Source organism: Coenobita brevimanus, chromosome 38 (genome assembly GCF_032717465.1).
Source record: "Coenobita brevimanus isolate Jiangsu-jjx chromosome 38, ASM3271746v2, whole genome shotgun sequence".
NCBI lineage: Eukaryota > Metazoa > Arthropoda > Malacostraca > Decapoda > Coenobitidae > Coenobita > Coenobita brevimanus.
The window spans coordinates 6,564,195-6,588,310 of NC_136991.1; the positions used below are offsets into that span (position 1 = coordinate 6,564,195).

A 24,116-nucleotide genomic window follows, 5' to 3' on the forward strand; every position below is an offset into this window, starting at 1 on the left:
AGGCTGACGAATGAGGATATAAAGGAGCGTTGTGTGTGGATGTGGATGTGATAGAAAGCGTTATGAGGAACACACTGAGGTGGTTTGGCCATGTGGAGAGGATGGAGGGTGAAAGACTGACGAAGAGAGTGTATGTGAGTGAGGTGGAGGGGGGAAGAGGGAGGGGGAGGCCGAGGATGAGATGGAGGGATGGGGTGGAGAGGTATATGAGAGAGGGGTGTGTGAGTTGGGAGCAGGGCAGTGAAATGGCGGGGGACAGGGCGACTTGGAGGCGATTTGTTTGTGGCCACCCCAAACGGGATTGAGGCGTCTGGCAATAGATAGATAGATAGATAGACTGACTCAGCTGAGTAAAATCGTCTGGCCTTAGCTAGATCAGAATACTAGAGTTGCCCCTATCGTGAGAGGATTGTGACTCAGTTTTAGTTATATTTACAAACAATAAACATCTGGCACTACGTGGAACAGAATAGTAAAGTTGTGTCGACCGTGAGAGGGTGAACTGGCAAGGGAAAAGTGGTAGCGAACTTCCTGTGGCCAAGAGAATATAGCCATCACCGTTTACATTGTCCTGTGCCCCAGTGTAAATGATTATACACAAACCTGTTATGGAACCACCGGGTCTCTCTCTCTCTCTCTCTCTCTCTCACACACACACACACACACACACACACACACACACACACACACACACACACACACACACACACACACACACACACACACACACACACACACACACACACACACACACACACACACACACACACACACACACACCTCCACTTTCTTTAACACTCCCCTTCCCTTCTTGTCCATCTGCCCTCCTTTTTCGCTGTCTTCCTCAAACCTCGCAAACTTTCTACCGTCAACTTTACCCAGCTCCCAATTTCCCACGATCGACTCCCCACAACTTCCCATTTTCCCACATCCCAGCAGCATCCCCATTCTCCACCACCCACTCCCCAACACCCTCTTGTTCTAATTCTTCTCATTTACTCCATATCAAAAGCCCCATTCCCCATTACTCACTCTCCAACAGACCCTTGAATCCCATAGCCCAGTTCCCCTCCCCCCCAGTTCGTTCCTAACAGCTTTTTGATTCACATGTTTCACCCCTTGATGAAGGCCCAGTTCCCCAGCAGCCATTCCCTAACAGCCTCCTGATTCCCCTCTCCCCTCCTGATTCCCCTTTTCCCGCCTGATTCCCCTTTCCCCTCCTGATTCCCCTTTCCCCTCCTGATTCCCCTCTTCTCGCCTGATTCCCCTTTTCCCTCCTGATTCCCCTTTCCCCTCCTGATTCCCCTTTCCCCTCCTGATTCCCATTTCCCCTCCTGATTCCCCCCTCCCCTTCTGATTCCCCTCTCTCCTGATTCCCCATTCCTTCCCTGATTACCTTCTCACGTCCTGATTTCTTTCTCCCTGTCTGATTCCTCTTTCCCCTTCTGATTCCCGTCGCCCGTCCTGATCCCCCTCTCCACACTTCATCCCCTCATCCCACATTATCCCCTCTCCCATTCCCCCAAAAAATCCCACTACCCCTTTACCCAGTCCCTATCCCCCACCACCCACGCCCCTACAGCGCCCTGTCCATTCCGTGGCATTTCCCGGCTGTTTGATTGAAGGCTTGTCGATTCACCTTTTTATATTCTCTGGTAAAGGTGGTCTCTCGCGCCAAGCCCCTCCTCTGTGCCGCCCTTTGCTGCAGTCACGAGCTGTAATTCTCTTTGCCACGTCGCGAGCTTCACTAGGCCGGAAAGAGATGTGCCGGAAAAGTGACGCTTGATTCGATATATACAGGAAAGAGACCCTACCTGACTCTGTTATGGCGGAGAGAGGCTTTGAGTTCAGCGTACTGGAGAGAGAGAGAGAGAGAGAGAGAGAGAGAGAGAGAGAGAGAGAGAGAGAGAGAGAGAGAGAGAGACCATTTTAATGTACTGGAAAGAGTGAGTGAGTGGAAGAATTGCAGAGGGAGAGAGAGAGAGAGAGAGGCACTAAATGTGTATGCAGAAGGAGACTTGATTTTAACATACTGGAAAGAGTGACTGAGTGAGTGGGTGGAAAAATGTGTCTTTGAAAAGTTCGTGTGAATCGACATACGAAAAATTCAACATGGCGTTTTTTATGGTGGAAAAAGTCCCGAGTTCAACGTACTGGGAATAAACATGAAGAATGCAAGGCGGTCCATATATATATCTCTCTCCTCTTCCCGTCCGCCGGGCAATCTCGCGTGTTGTGGGTACGGCTCAGTCAGCGTCATAACTCTCCTCCTTCCCTCCGCTGGATAATCTCGTGTGTTGCGGGTGCGGCACAGTCAGCGTTATCAAGTGTCCATCCTGCATCATTTATTCCTTTCCTACATGCACTACCACAGCCACGCCTATACCAGCAGACTGAGCCGTCCCCACAACACAAAAGATATAGTCAGGTAGATTTCTATTGGTGCAGTATTTACAAGCCATTCTGCATATACACTGAGAGAGACTTGAAAAAAATACTGTAGAAAAGCGACTGTTATTTGAGATACTGAGAAAAGAATTACGTGTATTATTATAGGCGGAAAGAGGCGTTAGGTTGAATTTACTTGAAAGGGATACGGATCTTTACTGGGAAAAAAGGCTTTACTTCGTTATGACAAAAAGAGACTCGACTAACCTTACTTCGTCTTACTGAAATGGGTAGTTGAATATGGGGTGTTGTGTGTGTGTGTGTGTGTGTGTGTGTGTGTGTGTGTGTGTGTGAGAGAGAGAGAGAGAGAGAGAGAGAGAGAGAGAGAGAGAGCGAATCAGATACACATCCGCTAAGTTATTCACGCGTCGATTCACCCAGCTCCACACAGGTAATGTCACGCAAGAACTCACACACATCCGATACATAGATATACTCATAGGCTGATAGATAAAATAGATATATAGGTAGACAGATCGATGGTTCATGATCTCGAAATCCTTGTCCAGCTTTGGAGAGAGAGAAAGAAAGAGAGAGAGAGAGAGGTTGTTTGCATCAACATTTTCACAACTCTTCTGTCTCTAACTCTCCACGTTTATATTCACAGCCTGACAAAACAGAGACCAGGAGGAACATACTGATTCGAGTATTTCTCTCTATCTGTCTACTCATGTTTATATTGTGTCCAACATCCATCTGCTTAGGTATCTCTTGATGAGTACATATATATATTTATCTCCGCTAACGAAGTTGGAGGAGTTTATGTATGCACTCTTATGTGTGCATTCGTGTGTTTGTTGTCTGTTTGCCCTCAAGATATGTAAACATGGGCAATGGTACGCTGTTGCAACCCTCTTTTTGACAAGGCACATACTCCCCCACCTCCCTGCACACCTAACCAAGCGCATAACGGCCCCCCCCCCTCCCCCCCCTCTGTATAACACAGAGACAGCAGGTCGCACTGAAATCTGTGAGAAAAATTATTTGTATTTATTTTTGAATATTAAAAAAAAGCAAACTGCTTAAGACACATTCTACGTTTCAAAAGGCACCACTTCACTGTAAGACACATACCTATGTGAAATTACATGACACTATAATTAATACTCGCTGAGATTTGCTCCAGAAATGAAATCTCTACACCACCTATTGTTGTTGATCCCAGCGATAACAATACCCACCTCTGACTTCGTCAGGTGGAGGGTAGAAAAAAAGTTAATGGATTTCAGTGAAGTCTTGAGAATTTTTGGGTCATGGGCCAAGGAAGAGTTGGTTAAATTTTGGTGACTTGAGTTGTCTGCTGTAGGCTTTGGTGGAGGTATACACTCTGTGAGGGCGCGTAACTTATTAGTTTTGTATCGCCTTTTTTTATGCATTCATTTCATATCAGTGAAAATGTATTGTGGCTTAGGTTTTTAATTATTACCAATTCTTTCCATAATTTTCTGAGTGTCATCAATCTCCTTGTTTCTTCTCAACTAATTATCTCTCCACAGTACATCTTCCTGTGTCTCTAATTTTCAGTTTATCTCCATTCTCTGTAATTCATGTCCTGTCTCTCAACTCAATTTCCATTGTCTATACATTTTTTCCATTTTCCTTAAATTTTCCATGTCTTCATTCGCTCTAATTGTGTCCAGTCGTTCTGCTTATATTCTGTCTTTCCACATTACATCTTTCTCAATCTGTTCACTTTCTTTCACGCTGTCTTTCGCTGTCTCTTATTCTCTTTCTGTCTCTCCCACAGGCTGACAACACTTTCGAGACGAGGAGTCACTTGAGATTTGACGTGACCAGGTTCGAGAACGGGCAGACCTTTGAGTGCGAGGCCACGAACGCCGTCCTAGAGAACCGTGGCGAGGACCCCATGAGTAACTTCGTCGATCTCGATGTCCGATGTGAGTTTGGCAGTAGTAGTAGTAGTAGTAGTAGTAGTAATAGTAGTTGTAGCAGCAACAGCAGTAGCAGTAGTAGTAGTAGCAGTAGTTATGGTAGTAGTGGTGGTGGTAGTAGTAGTAGTAGTAGTATAGTAGTAGTTGTAGTAGTAGTAGTAGTAGTAGTAGTAGTAATAATAATAATAATAATAATAATAATAATAATAATAATAGGAGATGGGGACAGATGGAGGGACTGACTTGTATTAACTTGTGTGTGTCTGTGTGTGTGGAGAGAGAGAGAGAGAGAGAGAGAGAGAGAGAGAGAGAGAGAGAGACAGATTAGGGCTGTTGGTGTTCAAGTGATGTGATATAGCTACCATCTTAACTAAGATATTAAGTTAGAAGCTGAATATTGGACACGGTAACTATAACTAAAAAGGCTAAAACAGCCTCCCATTATAGGAATTGATTATAGATGAGAAACAAGATTGAAATATTAAATCATCGAAAAGGTTAGGTAGAAGAGACAGAAGACTGATCAAAACCCTTGTAAATCATGACAAGGATTTCACAGTAATCTAATAATTTCTTAAGCAGTAATTTAGTAACAGTTTGATCCTTTATTAATCAGAAGATATTAATTAGTTTTATATAACACAATTTGTTGTTTGGACTAAGTAATGGATGTAATTCGTATCTGTGATTACATAATACAATCTGGTAATTACATAATGAATTAGAATCTTACAAACTATTAATTAGTTGGTATAAACGATTGGGTAGAATCCAGTAATAGTCTGTCAGTGATTGAATCCCGAGTCAAGATGTTATTTTCTATTTACGATTAGATAAACGAAACTTTTAATATATATTTTTGTCAGCTTTTTTCTCTTTTCTCTTGCATTGTACTCTTAATCTTGTCTAACCCATTCAGCCCGAAGACGCCAGTTAACTAGATGGTTGATTAAAAGCGATATTAAAGATTGTTTGGCACGATAATGGTAATAGAGTTTAATTTCTTCCATATTTTGACATACATTTTACTTGATTGTTGCTCTCTCAGGACGATATGTTTTTTTTATTTTTTTATTTTAAAGGAGAAATCTGGTAGTAAAGGAGGCAATAAATACTCCATCAAACCCTTCCTTTCAGAATGTGTCTTTAAAGCGAATGAAATAATTAAGACTTGGAAGAAAAAAATATCGATTACATTCTCAGTCATTAGATGCAAAATATATTAATAAGGCTGGGAAAGAGTTCGATAGGAGGTTCTGAATAATGGTAGGCAGTATAACTTAAAAATTTTCTTTGATAACGAGTAGATAAATTATTAAGTACGATGTGAACGATATTGATAGACACGATAATGGCAGGAAGGAATTGTGGAAGAGGCGAAAAGGGGCCGAAAGAGAAAATACTGAAGGAGAAGGAGGTACTGTACTTACTTCACCCATTCGATCTGGTGATATTTCTCTCTCTCTCTCTCTTTCTCTCGTTTCCAGACGATTTTATTCAGCTAAGAGGAAATTTCGAACAGGAGGGGTTATATATACCTTTATTAAACCCCTTAAATCCGATGACGTACTTCCTTTCTTGTTTCTTAGCTGCCTCCAGACGATTTAGTTCAGCTGAGGGGAAGGTTTATCGAACAGGAGTGGTTTTTATGCATTCATTTATGTAGGAAATTACGTAAGCGTATTGAAGGATGCTTGAGGATGCGAAAGTGGATGTATGTGGAATAACTGAAACAAAATGGAGAGGAGAAAGTGTGAGAGAATGGGAGTATGGATGGGGTATATGTGCAGGAGTAGATGAGAATGAGAGGGCAAAGGAAGGAGTGTGTATAGTTGTGAGTAAAAGATGGAAGAAGAGCATAAGACAGTATGGATCAGTTGGGTCAAGGATTGTGTGGGTAAAGTTGAAAGTTGGAATACAAATGTGGGCGATTGTGTGTGTGTATGCGCCAACGCAAGATCGTGCTAGAAGAGTGAGAGAAGAGTTCTGGACAAATGTGGAAGTGTGCATGGAAAAGTTTGGAAGGAATGAGAGAGTGTTTTTGATTGGTGATATGAATGGTAAAGTTGGTAATGTGAAGGTGGATGGAATAGTTGGTGAGTGGGGTGTGCCTGCTGAGGTGGATGAGAATGGGAGTGCGTTAGTGGACATTTGTGCTGGGAGGGGGTTGGTAATAGCCAATACCCTCTTCAGGCATAAAATGATCCACAGGTATACATGGCGAGTGATGAGAAGGGTGGGTGGTGAACTGAATGAAAGGAAGGCAATGATTGATTATGTGTGTGTGGATGAAAGGATGCGAAGATGTGTAAAGGATGCAAGAGTGTATAGAGGTTGGGGGAGTGGACTTTCTGACCACTACTTGGTCGTGGCCAGAATTAGGATGCAAGTAAGATGGAGGAATAGAAGAAGGGAAAGACGAGAGGAAGGAGTAGTTGCAAGGAGAGTGGAAAGGTTACAAGAGGATGAGAAAAAAGGCAGATTATAAGAGAGAAGTGGAGGAACGATTGGGCAAATATGAATTGGAGCAGATGGGAGACGTGGAAGGTATGTGTAAGATATTTACAGAAGAAATATGTGCAGCATGTGATGTGGTGTGTGGAAGGAAGAAGACGGAGGGGGGTGCAAGGAACAGCGTGGTGGACTGAAGAGGTGAAACAGGCAGTGGCACAAAGAAGAAAGCATACAATGAATGGATGAGAAATAGGGGCGTGGAAGAAGATGAGAGGCGGAAGAGAGAGTTATATGTGGACAGGAAGAGAGAGGTGAAAAGATTAGTAAGAGAGAGTAAGAAGAGAGTGGATGAGGAATTTGGAAGGAATTTGAGTGTAAAGTGGACGGACTGTAAGAAAATGTTCTGGAGAGAAGTGAAAAGAGTAAGACAGGGTGGAAGTGCAGTTAGCAGGGGGAGTGAAAGATAAAAATGGTAGATTACTAGTGGAGAAGGGAGAAAAAGTGAGCAGATGGAGAGAACACTTTAAGGAATTGTTGAACGTAGAGGATGGAAGTAATGCGAGTATAAGTGGCTGGGGAATGGCTGGGAGAACTAGGGAGGTGAGAAGACAGGAAGAAATCAGTAGGATAGAAGTTGTGGAAGCAATGAAGAAAGTTAAATCGGGGAAAGCCCCAGGAATTGATGGAGTGTGTGGTGAAATGCTGAAGCATGTGGAGAGATAGTAGTAGAATGGATGTGGAAGATGTGCAGATTGGCCTGGGAGGAAGGTAGAGTCCCGGAGGATTGGAAGTCAGGTATAATTATTCCCTTGTACAAAGGAAAAGGGGAAAAAGAAGTGTGTGGTAATCATAGGGGCATTTGTCTTCTTAGTATAATAGGAAAAGTGTATGGTAGGATACTTATAGACAGAGTTAGAGAAGGAACAGAGAAATTAGTTGGAGAAGAACAGGGAGGCTTTAGGAAGGGAAAAGGTTGTGTAGATCAGATATTCATTCTTAGATCTTTAGTGGAAAAGTTTCTAGAGAAGGGAAAGAAGTTGTATGCGGCTTTCATGGATTTGGAGAAAGCATATGACAGGGTGGATAGACAAGGATTGTGGAAAGTGTTAAGAATATATGGAGTAGATGGGAAGTTGTTGAATGCTGTGAAGAGTATGTACGATGGTGCGAAGGCTGCAGTGCGTGTGGATGGTGAACTAAGTGAATTTTTCTCTTTGAAAGTTGGTTTGAAACAGGGATGTGTCATGTCTCCATGGTTGTTCAATCTGTACATGGATGGGGTAATAAAGAGGTACAAGGTAGGGTAGTGGATGTTGGAGTGGCCCTGGTGAGAGAGGATAGTGTTTGGAAACTCCCTGTACTGTTGTTTGCAGATGATACTGTGTTGTTGAGTGAAGACGAAGGGGAGCTGCAAGGCTTGGTGGATGAGTTTGGGAGAGTGTGTAAGAAACGGAACCTAAAGGTGAATGTAGGGAAGAGTAAAGTGATGGTCTTTGAGAGAGGTGAAGTCAGTGAATGTACAGCGAGGTTGGATGGTGAGGAATTGGAAAATGTGAGTACGTTTAAGTATTTGGGTAGTGTGATGAGTAAGGATGGAGGTTTGGAGGGTGAAGTGCTTGAAAGGGTACAGCAGGGAAGAAAGGTTGCTGGTTCCTTGAAAGCAGTGATAGAAACAGGGAAGTGAGCATGGAAGTAAAAAAGTTACTACATGACAGTATTGTGATACCAACTCTAACATACGGAAGTGAAGCTTGGACATTGTTGGAAGGACACAAGTCAAGAGTGAGAGCAGTGGAAATGAGTTATTTAAGAGGAGCCTGTGGAGTCACGTGGAGAGACAGGCTGACGAATGAGGATATAAAGGAGCGTTGTGGTGTGGATGTGGATGTGATAGGAAGCGTTGTGAGGAACACACTGAGGTGGTTTGGCCATGTGGAGAGGATGGAGGGTGAAAGACTGACAAAGAGAGTGTATATGAGTAAGGTGGAGGGTGGAAGAGGGAGGGGGAGACCGAGGATGAGATGGAGGGATGGGGTGGAGAGGTATATGAGAGAGGGGGGTGTGAGTTGGGAGCAGGGCAGTGAAATGGCGGGGGACAGGGCGACTTGGAGGCGATTTGTTTGTGGCCACCCCAAACGGGATTGAGGCGTCTGGCAATAGATAGATAGATAGTATTGAAGGAGCTAAAGAAGTGGAATACAGAGAGACTGATTAGGTAGGAGGGGTCCAGGAGCCGTATTCATAAACTCACCTAAGCTTGAATTGTGTGTGAGATTGCTTGTTTATACGTTTCTGTTTAGTGCTATAGCTAACAAACACTTCGCAGTCAAATTAGAGTGAATATTAAAAACATAAAATGCGAAAAAACAGAGTGATCTTATTTAATAGTTAACTGTTTTGGGGATTTGTTCCCCCTGTACATTAGTTAGGATCCTTTGTGAATACTGTCCCAGGGTAGTGTGTTCGGAGGTTAAGGAGGCTCCCGGTACCCTGTCCTTACAAAACCCAGCCCATGTGTGTTATTGATATATAGCTCCTTCATTTTATCTTGACTTTTTTTACTTTAACGAGGAGTAAATTGCCCTCTCCCCATCTTGAATGCTGAATTGTATAGATTAACCCTAGAATATCATGCTAGTCACAAAGAAGTGCTACAGAAAGGACGTAGAGGGGTAGAATTGTCTTATACTGCCACTGAGCTACATCAGACTTGCTTCAAAAGGACGAAAAAATACGTCATTTTAAGGTGAACGACTGTAGGAGATTTGCATCCTTTTGCTGCCTATTTCCCTTAGCTTACTGTCAGAATAACACAGTACTTAGGTTGTACATCCTATCCACAGCACTTCTTCATTACTAGCACCTTATTTCTTAATCTCTAGCGATAGCTCAGCTTTCAAGATGGAGAGATGGTTATTTTACCGCTAGTTAGAGTGGGCAAAATATAGTCTACGTTAGTAGTAAAGCGTCCTAAACAACATACAAGGAAGTAGTAAGATATGGCATGCAAAGTGAACCACCAGGGAAGAAGTGTTCTAATGACTACACCTTGCATGCGGTGACCTGGATTTATATTTTATTCTTGCTGCCACGAGACGATACCTTTCAGCTTAGAATAGCCTTTCCGAGGTGGAGGGTCTGCATATAGCCTACATCAACCTAGTTCAATAACCGAACACTCGTAAACTGAATAAAATCGCAAGTATTAACAGGAATGAACTCCAAAAAGACTTCTTCGCAATAGGGGGTTAAACGGACAAGAATACACCCCATAGTAGTAATAGTAGTAGTAGTAGTAGTAGTAGTAGTAGTTGCAACCCCTGCCTCATTTGAACGTGAACCCATTAGATTGCAGGACAAAGTTGCTTATTATGTACCGTCCACCAACTTCCTTCAGAGGATAGGAAAGGGTTGAGGGACGTTTGTTTAATCGGACATTTCCACCACCCGGTCATATCGGTGCCACCACGTGAAGGCTTCCCTCTCGAACGCGAATAAAGAGAAGTAGGAGGTGGCTAAATATAATCCGTTGGTTCCTACAGAAGCCGAGAGAGAGAGAGAGAGAGAGAGAGAGAGAGAGAGAGAGAGAGAGAAACTAAAGGTTGACAAAACTAAATTCCTTTGTTCCACAGACGCACCCATCGTCCGCGTGACCCCAGAGAACATCACAGTGAATGAGTCCATGGATATACTCATCTTCTGCGAGTACGACGCCAACCCCATGCAGCTCACCCATGTCAACTGGTGAGTCAGGCAGATTTGTCTTTATTTGCCCATTCTCTTCCATGGGTTAAAATCGTCCAAAGGTAGAGTGAATGAAACAGTAAAATTTATCATATTGAAGGGGTTAAGCATCCTAACTATGCCATATTAATTTTATCTAGGCGTACATTTGCCTTCCATCTTTCTTGAATTCCGAGCCATAACAAGAGATTTAAACTAGATCGGGGCTGTTCAACCGGCTGCCCCGTGGTTAAATTCAGCCCTTGAGTCGTTTTTCATTGGCCCTTTGACAGACTTGGAAGAATGCAAATAAACAAATAAACACAGATACAACAAATTTTTTGATTTTTTTTCTTTTTATTTATGTGCATAGCGGAAAATGGAAAAGCAAATTATAATTTTTCGTTTAGTTCTATGTATAAGTGTCTGGATAAAGAAAAAAAAATGGAGCTAAAATAAATGTATGGCCCTTCTGTCAATCTGAGTTTCATAATCTGGCCCTGCTTCTAAAGTACTTGAATAACCCTGCACTAGATTATGGTGCAAGTCATGAAAAAAGTGTTCTGTCAAGGATGCAGAGCCATAGTATTGTGTTATTCTGGCGTAGAGCTACAAGAAAAATGCTCCAAAAGGATGAAACCCTCCCCCAAGTTAAAGCGAATGAACTCTAAATACAGTCAGACCACCTTTTCTGTCCCAGCAGAAGCCAGGATTATCTTCGTAGGAGTCTAGTAGTGTATTATTGTGTCAAAAACTACACTCACACAACCTGAAATATACATAACTGAAAACTCCTGACACGGGAGTGAAAATGTGTTATCACCTACTGTTGACATTACACCGACGGGCGGAGTGGATTATACACCTATAAAATTAATTTACACTGTTTACCCCCTGAGCAAAAATGTAATTATTTAATCGTCACTGATGGTCTAGTTACAATGTGCCGAATACACTGACAGTGTAAACAGGCAGACAGACAAACAAACAGACAGACGGACAGTCAGATAGACAGTCAGACATACATACAGACAGACAGACAGATAGATAGATAGGTAGATAGATAGATAACTATAAATATTAGTCATCCCTAGGCAAAAGAAGGCTTAACACCTAGATTCACGTAAAGTCGAGAAATCTATTTAAATTCAGATAAGTCTTTTTAAAACTAGCCAGAAATGCAAGACTACCCAGTGTTATAAAATACAACTTGGAACCAAAATACAGCCAGAAATGCAAGACTACCCAGTGTTATAAAATACAACTTGGAACCAAAATTCAGTACACCTTGCAACCAAAGCCATGCAAGACCCCTACACCCAGCACCGACCCTGCAACGCCCCTCAACACCCGGCCCCCTCTGTAACATTGACGATGCCCGAGAGAGATGTTGATATTGGCCTGCCGTGGGTGACCTTTATCGGGCTTCCGGTACACCAGAAGTGGAGCTGGGGGGTTGGTGAAATATTTACCTTTCTGACATTTCTCTCGACTGTAGCGCTTTGGGGTTGAGGAGGGTTGGATGTGGGCTTATATGCCTGTTGTTTTATAGGAATTTCTCTTGGGTGTAGCGGTTTTGTGTATAGGTTAAATGGATATATTAATTGACTCCCTGTGGCAGTTAATGTGAAGCGCATTTATTAAGTGAATTAACAAAAATATATCCAGATACTTCAGCCTGTAAGTATAGAGCCAGGATTTATTGGGCTATCATGGCGCGTAAATGAATGCCTGGCCCATATCACTAGGCATGCCGATGAGAGTTCTCTCTCTTTAGTGCATTTAATTATCGTGCTTCCTGGACTTCACCTAACTGCAGGCTTTGGTGGGAGACGAGGTCTGAATGATGGTCATGATGATAATGTAGTAATTGCTGGATTTCTTTTCCAAAACTCTCCCCGTATCTTCATTTCTGTTCCTATTCCTCTCTATATCTTGTTTTCTTCTGTCTTCCCATTCCACACAACCCCCCCCCTCTCTCTCTCTCTCTCTCTCTCTCTCTCTGAACACATAGTATCTCACGGCCATATTATTAAAAGTGAGAGGCCAGAGTTTATGCTTACCTTAAGTTTCAGACAGTCACGCAGTCATAACCAATACAACACCTCCACTATATTGATCATTCTTCCTGCGGATACCAGTTCACCATCCGCACTTCGCCAGCATAAGGAAGGGTCAATTCTGCTATCACATTTCAGCCAGCATGGGGAAGGGCTAATATTCTGTATCACTTTTCTGCCAGAATGGGGAAAGGTCAATTCTAGTCTTCACTCCCTCTACTAGAAAGTCCGGTCCTACAGTGAACCTAATGTGGACAGATGCATATACAGTACAGATGTGCAAATAAATAGCATGGTTGCAAGAAATGATTCATACATATATACTGATAACCAAAGGGAAAACGAATCGCGATATATCCCGGGCGATTTGGTGTGTTCACATCTGAAGAGGTTAATACACGAAAGCGCCCGAGATGTATTGTGCTTCATTCCCCTTTAGAGATCAACACATATTCAGATGTATTATTTAAATGTGGTTAACTTGCATGTCACGGTACAAAGTGCATCCAGCAACAAGGTGAAAAGTATAGATACAGTTTGCATAATCTTGGTTTTCGCAAATGACTTAAGGAAAAAAAAAATGCTTTCTTGGCGATATAAGTTTTAAGCATACAGCCATTACTTTCTTTTCACTTCTTTCTCCACAAAGTACTGAACACACTTTATCTTGTTCTCACGTTAAGTATAAAGGCCAGCTCCTTGTTAGTTTCTTAGTCTCTGTCCCCTTCATTCTCCACAAAGCGTTTAATAAAATCTGTGTTTTTCCTTACCTTGTGTTATTTTTCTCTCCATCTCGGAAAAGAAAGTCTGCATCTTAATTTATTTCCCAATTCATGTGTGTATTTAAATTTCTTCTCATTGGTCTCTGTATCTTAATATCTTCTCCCATTCATCCCAGTATCTTTATTTCTCACATTCGTCTGTATATTAATTTCCTTTCCCACTGATCTGTTTTAATTTCTGCCATTTGTCCCTCCCTATATTTTAATTTCCTATCGCATTCTTCTGTATCTAAATTTCGTCCCCCATCCCTCTTGTGGTGAAAATTTATAAGAGCTATATATAGTATGACTCTTCCTGTTGCATAAAATCATACTGTGGTAGGATTAATTAATTTTCACTCTCTTTCCTGCCTACAAAACACTCATTCCCCTCTCCCTTACCCCAGGTACCAAGACCAGCACCTCGTAGATGTGGCGGGCAATCCGGATAAGTACGGGAATGGTAATGTGGAGCACCCGACCCTCTTCATCAAGAACTCCACCGCCGCAGACATGGGCGAGTACACCTGCCACCTGAGAAATGAAGTGGGGGCATCCGTGGTTACTAATGCAGCAGAAGTTAGCGTGTTATGTAAGTATGACGTTCGTCTCGGTTGTAGTAATAGTAGCAACAGCAGAAATAATGATATTAGTAGTAATACTGGTAGCTAGTGAACTGAGGGCATCCATATGTCATCAAATAATGATGCTGCCCGGTAATGCTTTAGTTTGCCAAGTTACGGAAAGTTGGTGTTACCCCATTGCCGTAGGAAACTAACCTGGCATGCCATATAAACTTATAGAAATTATATTTTTGCACCTGAGTTGTCTTCATCTTTTAAGTTATGTCTTGGATGGACAAAGAATCAACTCGCATGTCATCTAACTCTACCATATCATCACCCACTAATACACAACACCCACAGGTATATTCATTTATCTTGGAAAGCTGTACATATTTTCTTGGGAGTTGGAATCTGATTCTGCGCCTCCTCCCCCAACATTCACACTTAGTTCGTATAGTGCCCATGACCTACTTAACCCCTCCTCCTTGTAAATATGATGACTTTATAAAAGTTCACTCTTCTGTCTTGAAAACCTTTCTTGGCAGGTTGGGAATGTGGGTCGGAGGCTGTCGCTAACCTTCGCCTTTTTCTGTGGTTATATAATGTCGCCATGTTGAAAGCTATGGATAATTTTGTGACGGATAGTAGGGATCGGGGCTGCTGCACCACCCATCATCCACATGTGCTGTTAATATGGTGCTTGTGACCTTTCTCTGGGCCATATCTGTACCGGTGTAGATATTCAAAATATTCAATACTGTCTTAAACTGTTGCCATAGATAACGGACAGACAACATACAGTGCATACAAACAGTGATTGTGAATTATATTACAGACGTTGCGAAATTTGTCCAGCATCATGGACCGATTGTTGATATTGTGCTTAATTGTGGTAGTAGTACATACGAGTACAGTAGGCTACTTGTCGTAGAACTACATTGCACTCTCAGAGAGTCCATATATCCGCCGAAGCCAATGAAGAGTAAGATTTAATGTCGTAATTCCTCTTTCCTACTAGACGAATAATTATACGGTCTCACACAGTACTTTAATTCTTCGATCTTAGTCTGCCCTGTTTATAAATCACAGAGATCGCATACCGTCGCTGACGCCAGTGAAATATATTTAGTCATTCGTCCGGGTCTGGGTTCACTTCAACCCTAATCAACAGTTCATTGACCCACTGCCCACCTGTCCACCGGATTTCATTGAAATTCGATAACACCTTTTTGAGATCTTATATACAAACAGGTAGACAAACACATGGGTGAATACATAACCTCATCCCACTTCGCTGGCGGAGGTAGTTGGTAGTAATTGTCGTAGCTGTAAAATAATAATAATTCATTTTTCATTCATCATCCAATCCTACGTTTCCCCATGAGGAGCGTAGCAGCCCGGGGCTAAGCAAATTGGTCCTGACATTTAAGATGAGAGTGACCAGCTTCATTCATCCCTGAGTGGCATTACATGAGCAATAAACCCCAACCATCCCTTGGATGTAAACCTTCATCGGCTCAGTCCGACTGGAGCGCAATAATTACCCACTAAACCACCAGGCGCCAAAATTTGGCTATGTGGTTACCACCCAGCGTAGTAAATGGTTTCATGGTGTACAGAAAATCATTTGGCTTGTCACTCAGTGTAGAGTCATCCACAAGCAGGAGGAGGAAAGAAAGACAGAAGAGGGAGTGTGAAGTCACCCGTAGGCAGAAGGATGAGGAAAGAATGAAAGAAAGAAAGACAGAGGAGGATGGAAGGAAAGAAAGATGGAGGAGAGGGAAGGGCAGCCACCCGAGAGCAGCACTACATCGAGTGAGTGGATGGTGAGTCCCCCCACCTACCACAGAATAACAATAATAATAATTATTATTATTATTTTTATTATTATTATTATTATTATTAATGTCATTATTATTATTATTATTATTATTATTATTATTAGTAGTAGTAGTAGTAGTAGTAGTAGGGAAAAGTATGGTAGTAGTATCATCATCATAATCTATCGGTGGCGCAATGACATCGTGTTCTAGGTGGTTTGTAAATATTGGTAGAGTTTTGACGGAGGTCGTCCTCTATGTACCAGGATTAAGCCTTTTAAAAAGACAGAGAGGTTTTATTTTACTGGTAACCCCTTCATCAGAGTATGTATTTTTTGTATTATTCTTGTCTCCGGACGACTTTAGTCAGCTTAGGAAGGACTTACCAGTCTGGTTGTGATTTAAGAAAATAAACAGAGGTGAGGATTTGTGAGAGACAAAAGATAGGAGATTGTGGTGATGAGACATAGCCAGCGGACATGAGACGTGATGAGAAGAAGGGAGATCAAAGAGAAAATACACCAAAGAAAAAGAGGGAAGAGATTGTTGGACATATGCCCCAGGAAGGGATGATGGTTGGACATGCCCATTACATAAGGGGAAGTTAGACCTATACATAATTATTTTGATGCAGTAGTCTTCATTGATACCCTCACTACTATGGGGTTCCCTACGTTAAGAAGGAAGTAATCTGGTAGCAACACGAACGGAATATAAATGCCATGGCCGGAGGTAGGTGGTTAAAAAAAAAAAAAAAAAAAAAAAGTCGGAAAATGAAGGAGGTACAGTCTAAGTACAAAAGAAACAACTATCTTCAAAGTTCCGTCTGAAGCAAATTTAGAACAGGCGAAATACAATGAAAACCCTATCACTTTACTGCCTTTTTCAGATGGTTCGACTTTTCCGCTGTTTATTCGTCAGATTTTGGGAAGACCTCTCTCTCTCTCTCTCTCTCTCTCTCTCTCTCTCTCTCTCTCTCTCTCTCTCTCTCTCTCTCTCTCTCTTAAAAGATTGGGTTTAAAAATGTATCTAGTGTAACCTTTTTGCCATGGAATTATTTTATCCGGATGAAATGAGTGGGAATTGAAATCGGAATTCAGTGTAAGGGAAAGACAGCGTTACTCTCTCTCTCTCTCTCTCTCTCTCTCTCTCTCTCTCTCTCTCTCTCTCTCTCTCTCTCTCTCTCACTGGATAAGGTTTAAAAATGTAACTGGACTAACTTTTTATGCGAATGAAGTAAGTGGGAATTGAAATCGGAATTAATAGTGTAAAGAAGAGAGAGCGTTAACCTTTACCATCTGACATCTTATTATTGTTGCCGCCTCCAGACGCTTATATTTTGTTTATCAATAGTAATGAAGGCTTTAAAGAAGGCTGCATCTAGTCCCCCCAGCTTGAAGTCTTACGTGTGTTAAGTTGCAAGAATTAAGCAAAAAAAATATATAAGAATAATACATTAATCATCATCATCATCATCATCATCATCATACAATAATAATAATAGTAATAATAATAATAATAATGATAATAATGATAATAATAATAATAATAATAATAATAATATTGTGAGGAAGTCGAGTTATCCCGTTCCGTGCCTTTTTTTTTTTTTTTTTCATTATTTTCTTGCTTTCTCCAAAAGAGTATTCAGTTTTGGTGGGCCTTTTCAAAATACTGTAGATAAGAAGAGCTTTCATCGTCCTTCATTGTAAGAGCTCCCAGTAAAAAAAAAGAAAAAATCAAACATGAGTAATAGTGCTTTCAGGATACTTCTCATTACGAGAGCTCTCCCTAACAAATGAATAAAATCGTCAAGCTGGACAAAGAGAGCCTTCATTAACACCTTTACTACGGGAGCTCTCCCTTTAAAATGAATAAAATCGTCTGTTAGAAGCAAGAATAAACGAAAAGGACGCGTCATCGCTGGAGGCAGGACAAAAGGGCTACAGGAGTTTGTGTGTGTGTGTGTGTGTGTGTGTGTAATTTCTTTTGTCCGAGTTGTGTGAGTCCAGGTTGAAAGGAGATTGATGGAATTGAGTTTGAAAGAGTTAGTGAGATGGAGCGAGGGAGCGAAGAGGGTAGACAAAGGAGGATTGAGTCGCAATAGAGGATTGGAATCTGTTAAGAGGTTCGCTTGTGGATGAGCCGAGAGAACTGGGACGAAGGGAGAATATTCTTGACCTTATAATTTTACCTCTCGTTTTGTGTGTGTGTGTGTGTGTGTGTGTGTGTGTGTGTGTGTGTGTGTGTGTGTGTGTGTGTGTGTGAGAGAGAGAGAGAGAGAGAGAGAATCCTTTTTTTTTTTTTTCGGACAGTAACTATTATCCATATCAAGGTCAATATCAGTATGAAGATCGCACGGCAAAGATTAATATTACGGAAGAAATCTGCTCTAAGAGGGAGGTTGGGTCCCGTTTGGGAGGCGTTCTGCTATGACGTGTTGTTCTAATGTTACAAAGGGTATCGTATGCTAAATGAAATAATTTTGTAGTATCCGAAATAAAGCTGAAAAACTGTAGTCTAAATTAAAGGCTGAACCAATGGGTAGTACTGAGAGTGAGATACGTGATATAAAATTAGTATAACTGTGTAGAGTTTTGGGGATGTGATTAATCAGTGTCTGAGTGCTGGTATTTGGTTATGTTGGCTTCTTTTTAGTTAGAGTATCCTTCATTCTGCAGCTTTCATTATTTCTTTCACCCATTTATCGTCACATTAATTTATGTCATTCATTTATTTCTTTATTCTTCAGGTGATATTAATTTATTACTTTTTTGTATTATCCACACGGTTTACCCTCGCTGTCGTAGGCAATTTCTCTCTCTCTCTCTCTCTCTCTCTCTCTCAAGCAAAATAAAAGGTAAATTCAAGATCCGTTCTTTTGAGATGCCAGACAACTGCGTTTAAAAGACTGGAGGTCATAGGCTGTACAGTAGGAAATGCAGATTGAGGGAAACAGTTCCAGAATGGGCCTGCGTCATACATGAAGGGGTGGAAGTAACGGTTAATTCTTGCGTTTTAGAGTTGGACAGTAAAGAGACGAGAGTTTGCTGCCATACGGGTGCTACGCGCCCGCCGTAGTGGTAGAGGGGTTCATTGAAGTAACGATGGAAAAGAGATTAAGATGCAACAGTGCGGCATTGAGACAGAGGTTGTAAGGAGCCAGTAAGAGGAGGGGAGTTAATGAGATGAAAAGTCTTTGATTCCACCTTGTTGAGGAGAGCTGTATGTGGGGAGCCTCCTCTCACATGAATTGAGTACACAGGAGCGACAAAAACCCATGTGTAAAGCCAACAACTGTGCAGGGGTAAAGAAAGGACGGAGACGACTTAACACACCTAATTTCTTGGAAGCAGATTTTACAAGAAAGGTATATAATCTTTTATAGATACATCAAGAAAGAATGAAACCTGAGATATGTTGAAAAATGATACAGGGTTGAGTTGGATATTGTTAAAAATTATGGATACTTCTGCGGAAGAGTTTGATGGATCGAGAGATGAAAGAACTGTGTTTTTGATGCATTAAAAACATGACTACTTTTACGCCAATCGGAGATATAAGCCAAGTCAGACATATGATGTGCAATAGCCTCATCCCATGTTTGTTGAAGTAACCGCTGAGATGGAGGCTACGAGAGGCGAATGGAAAGGTGAAGGGTGGAGTCTTATCATACGTCCCTTCTTTTGCTCATGTACCCATCAGTCTTTTCTTTCATGCTTCATCCTTCCTCTCTGCTTCCTCCACTCATCAGTATTTCATCTCACCTTCTTTCCCTCCCGTACCTCTCCATCCACACAGAATTCCATCCCAGTTATCTTTCCTCTCATTCATTTTCCCTCCTTCCCTCACATATCACTCCCACATCCAGTAAGCTATCTATACTTCATTCCCTGACCCAGCCGTCTATCTCCCGCCAACTTCTCCCCATTCGCCCATTCATCAGTCTCTCCCTTCATCCTTTTTGTACCCATCGCTCACCCATTCAGTCCATTTTTTTTTTTTTTATAACCACTTGGGTTATTCTCTCTTCACCCTCCTGTCAGCTGCCCATGCCATCATTCCGTACATCAGTCAGTTTATCGATCACTTGATAGATTGATGTATCTGTCTGTTTCTCTGTCATCTATCCGTCCATTAATTTAACAAGTCATTTTCCTCTTTGATCTTTCTCGTCCTCCTTCCGTCATCCATTTATGTATCCGTTTGCCCATTGGCCCCTCCTTCCCATCCATCCATCATCATCACCCACCAATCCATCATCCTCACCCACCCATCTACTCATCCCTCGACCTTTCCTACCGGCCATCAGTCCAACCTTCCATCCATCCTTCCATCCATCCCCAATGTCCTCCACAGGTAAATCCATGACCGAGCCCGTTTTTATTTTATTATTATTATTATTATTATTATTATTTTTTTTTGTATGCAAGGAAGAAGGAACCAAAGGTCAGGAGCCCGCAAACCGTTCCCTCTAAGAAAGAATAAGAACAATACAACAGAGAGCCAACTTCAGGATCCGTTCATGTCGTCACCCTTATCTGTCCGTTCATCTATCCACTTATCCGTCTACTTACCTATCTATCAGTCCATCCATATTTATCAGCAGATGTTACTCACAGTCTTTATCACCCATCCATCGATCTATTCATTGATCATTTTAGCCTATCAAAATATTCAAGTATCTGTCCATATATTCAGCACTCTGCCTATCTATCTATTTTCTATTCATCTATCCATTCTTTCTCCACAGTCCGTCCCCAGGTGCAGGTGCTGATGGACCCGACCGAGCCCGTTTCCGAGGAGGACCGGGTCAACGTCACCCTTTTTTGTGACGTCATCATGGCCAATCCTGTGACGCTTGTTAGGGTGCGATGGTACCTGGATGGCGGCCTGCTTAAGGTGAGAGAGAGAGAGAGAGAGAGAGAGAGAGAGAGAGAGAGAGAGAGAGAGAGACGGACGGACGGATGCACACACACACACACACACACACACACACACACACACACACACACACACACACACACACACACACACACACACACACACACACAGAAATAAGAGGATGCGACATTTGATGATTTACTGAAAAAAAAAAAAATGTTACCGACTGTCATTTATTTTTCATAATTTAATCAAAAGTCGAGACGAATTTTGGAAATGGCATTCATAAAATTGACAGCTTCATTTCTAGCTTGACACTTATATGTCATGTTGATATTTGAAATTTAGAAAAACACCCGGTTCCAGAATTTTCGTTCGGTTTTGCTTATTTTTTGATGTTTCGTTTCCTTTGTGTGGAAAACGGAATGTCGTATTTTTTGTGATGTAAAATGTCAGACCGTTTATTTATTTTTGTAAAATTTACTTTAGGATTTCCTTGTTATTTTCTTTCAGTTTCTTTAATTTAGAAAAATGACATTTGTTAAATGTGCGAAATTTGAAGACATAACTAGTTATGTAAATTTCTTTTTCTTTTTTTTCCGTCGTTTATTCGATCTTTCCTTTCATTTTTTTTTTTATGAGGGTAATGAATGCTACAAAATTTACAGTCCTCTATCTGGCTTTATAAGCTGCATTTTAGTTTCACTGAAGGTTGATATATCCTCTGTGGACAGTCGCCAACATAAGTGCTGTCACCACTCCTGCTTCTCTCACCATAGGTTTGAAATTCAGCCTCTGTGATTCTGCAGTGGCCGATACTGGTGACTTTATTAAGCCACATATTATTGCCATCAGAATCACTTGTTTCGGATTCTTCAAGTTAATCTTCGAAGTCCATGGAGAGAAAAATAAGGGATGTGACAGGAAGTTGCTGGCGACTATATGTGTTATTTCTAAGGGTAAAATATCCCTGCTTCATGTTATCTCCTTCTTTTTCACTTCGTCTGCCATCCTCAATTCTATCCTCTCTCTGCCTCTCCTTGTCGCTTCTTGTATCTCGTTCTTTCTGCCTCTCCACCCTTTTTCTCCTTCCTTCCCCTTTTCTCCCTTTTTCTCCTTCCTTCCCCCTTTCTCCTTCTTTTTCTTTCCTTCTCCCACTCTCCCTCTTTCTCCTTCCTTCCCCCTCTCTCCCTCTTTCTCCTTCCTTCCCCCTCTCTCCTCCTTTCTCCTTCACCCTCTCTCTACACTTTATCCCACCTTCTCCCCTTTCTTCTTTCTTTTTCACTCCTCGTCCTTTTTGTCCTTCTGTCTCCTCATTTCCCCTTCTTTCTTATTCCATCCCCTTTCATTTCCTCCTCTTTATTCAAATACCCCCTCATTATCTCCTCTTTATTCCCCTGTCCCCTTTCATTTCCACCTTATTCTTCTGCCCCTCTTCATTTCCTTCTCTTTATTCCTTATTCTTGTTGCCACTCATTTCCTCCTCTTTGCCCCTCCCCCCCATTTCCTCCTCTATATCCTTCTGTCCCCTCATTTTCTCCTCTTTACCCCTTTGTCTCCCTCGTTTCCTCCACTGTATCTCTGTCCCCTCACATTTCCCCCTCTGTCCCTCTCCAGTCTTCACTTTTTGACTCACCACGTCCTTCGCAGGAACTCCCCAAACGCGATGGTAACTCCACACTTGACCACTTCTGAGACCTCTACCCTTCCCGCTTGCTACTCCCGCGCTCCCTTCTTTCCTTCCTCCCCTTTCTCTCTCCCTCTTTCCTCCTCTTCTTTTTCCTTTTCTGCCCCAATCTCTCTGTTTCTTCCCCGTCCTTCATAATTCTTTATATCTTTTTCTCCTGCACCCTTTTCCGTACTCTTTCATCGTTTCCATCCTTCCAGAGTCTTTCATCCTTCTTTCTCATCACGTTTTGACCATCACAATCCCCACCCCCCCTTTTTTTTCCTCACACCCTTGCTAGTCCTCTCCCGTCTTTTCCATCCGTCCAGTCTCTCTCTCATCCCTCTTTCCCACATCTGCTGACCCTCACAATCCCTCATCTATTTTTTCTTTTTGTTTTTTTTCACTCACACCCTTTCTAAACCTCTCCCGTCTTTTCCGTCCGTCCACTTGCTCTTTCATCTCTATTTCCCATCACCTTCTGACTCTCTTAATAATCCACAGGAACTCCCCGAATGCGATGGCAACTCCGGCAACTCCACTTCTGACCCCCTCTGCGACATCGACCTCTCCCGCCTGCTGCTGGAGAACGTCTTTCGGGATTTCCACGGCAACTACTCATGCGAGGGCATGAACGAAGCTGGATGGGGCCCCAGGTCGAGCGAGGCAGAGCTGATTGTTCACTACATCCCTGGACGAGCCATGATCTCATACCAGCCTTCTATGGTGGTTAAGGTGAGAGTTGGCAAAGCGGCGGTTAAGTGTGATTTCAGTGGGTTTGGTTTGGCATTGTGTCAGGTTAGGATAATGGGATAGGATAGGATAGGATAGGATAGAATAGGATAGGAAAGGTTAGGATAGGATAGGATAGGATAGGATAGGATAGGTTAGGTTAGGCTAGATTAGGTTACTTTTGTGTTGGTTAGGAAGGACTTGATTGGGTTAGATATAATTCATTTAGTATAGAGTAAATTCGGTTGGATGGTGAGGAATTGGAAAATGTGAGTACGTTTAAGTATTTGGGTAGTGTGATGAGTAAGGATGGAGGTTTGGAGGGTGAAGTGCTTGAAAGGGTACAGCAGGGAAGAAAGGTTGCCGGTTCCTTGAAAGCAGTGATAAGAAACAGGGAAGTGAGCATGGAAGTGAAAAAGTTACTACATGACAGTATTGTGATACCAACTCTAACGTACGGAAGTGAAGCTTGGACATTGTTGGAAGGACACAAGTCAAGAGTGAGAGCAGTGGAAATGAGTTATTTAAGAGGAGCCTGTGGAGTCACGTGGAGAGACAGGCTGACGAATGAGGATATAAAGGAGCGTTGTGGTGTGGATGTGGATGTGATAGGAAGCGTTATGAGGAACACACTGAGGTGGTTTGGCCATGTGGAGAGGATGGAGGGTGAAAGACTGACGAAGAGAGTGTATGTGAGTGAGGTGGAGGGGGGAAGAGGGAGGGGGAGGCCGAGGATGAGATGGAGGGATGGGGTGGAGAGGTATATGAGAGAGGGGGGTGTGAGTTGGGAGCAGGGCAGTGAAATGGCGGGGGACAGGGCGACTTGGAGGCGATTTGTTTGTGGCCACCCCAAACGGGATTGAGGCGTCTGGCAATAGATAGATAGATAGATAGAAATTCGGTTTGTATCCTGGAGAAGAGAAGCGAGGCTGAGCTGACCCCTTACTACATCTCCAGACGAGAGTTAGATAAGGTTGATCAGATGAGGAGTGGTTTGGTTAGACTGGAAGTGGGATAGTTGTTTTGACTAGTCAGGTTAGCAGGTGGTTAGACTAGGTGAGAATTAGTTTGTTAGATTAGGTTTGATTAGATAAGGAATGCTTATGTTAGGTC

At 42.3% G+C, this 24,116-nt stretch overlaps 1 protein-coding gene across 1 annotated transcript in view; it reads left to right on the forward strand.

The window, feature by feature from the left end:
- The window catches only part of nrm (neuromusculin), a 160,579-nt gene that overhangs the window by 45,537 nt on the left and 90,926 nt on the right, over nt 1–24,116 (forward strand). Inside the window, exons 8-12 of the mRNA XM_080269865.1 lie at nt 4,196–4,346; nt 10,427–10,538; nt 13,746–13,930; nt 20,475–20,623; nt 22,776–23,006. Of these exons, the coding sequence (XP_080125991.1) occupies nt 4,196–4,346; nt 10,427–10,538; nt 13,746–13,930; nt 20,475–20,623; nt 22,776–23,006 (828 nt within the window). The remainder of the gene's footprint in view (nt 1–4,195; nt 4,347–10,426; nt 10,539–13,745; nt 13,931–20,474; nt 20,624–22,775; nt 23,007–24,116) is intronic.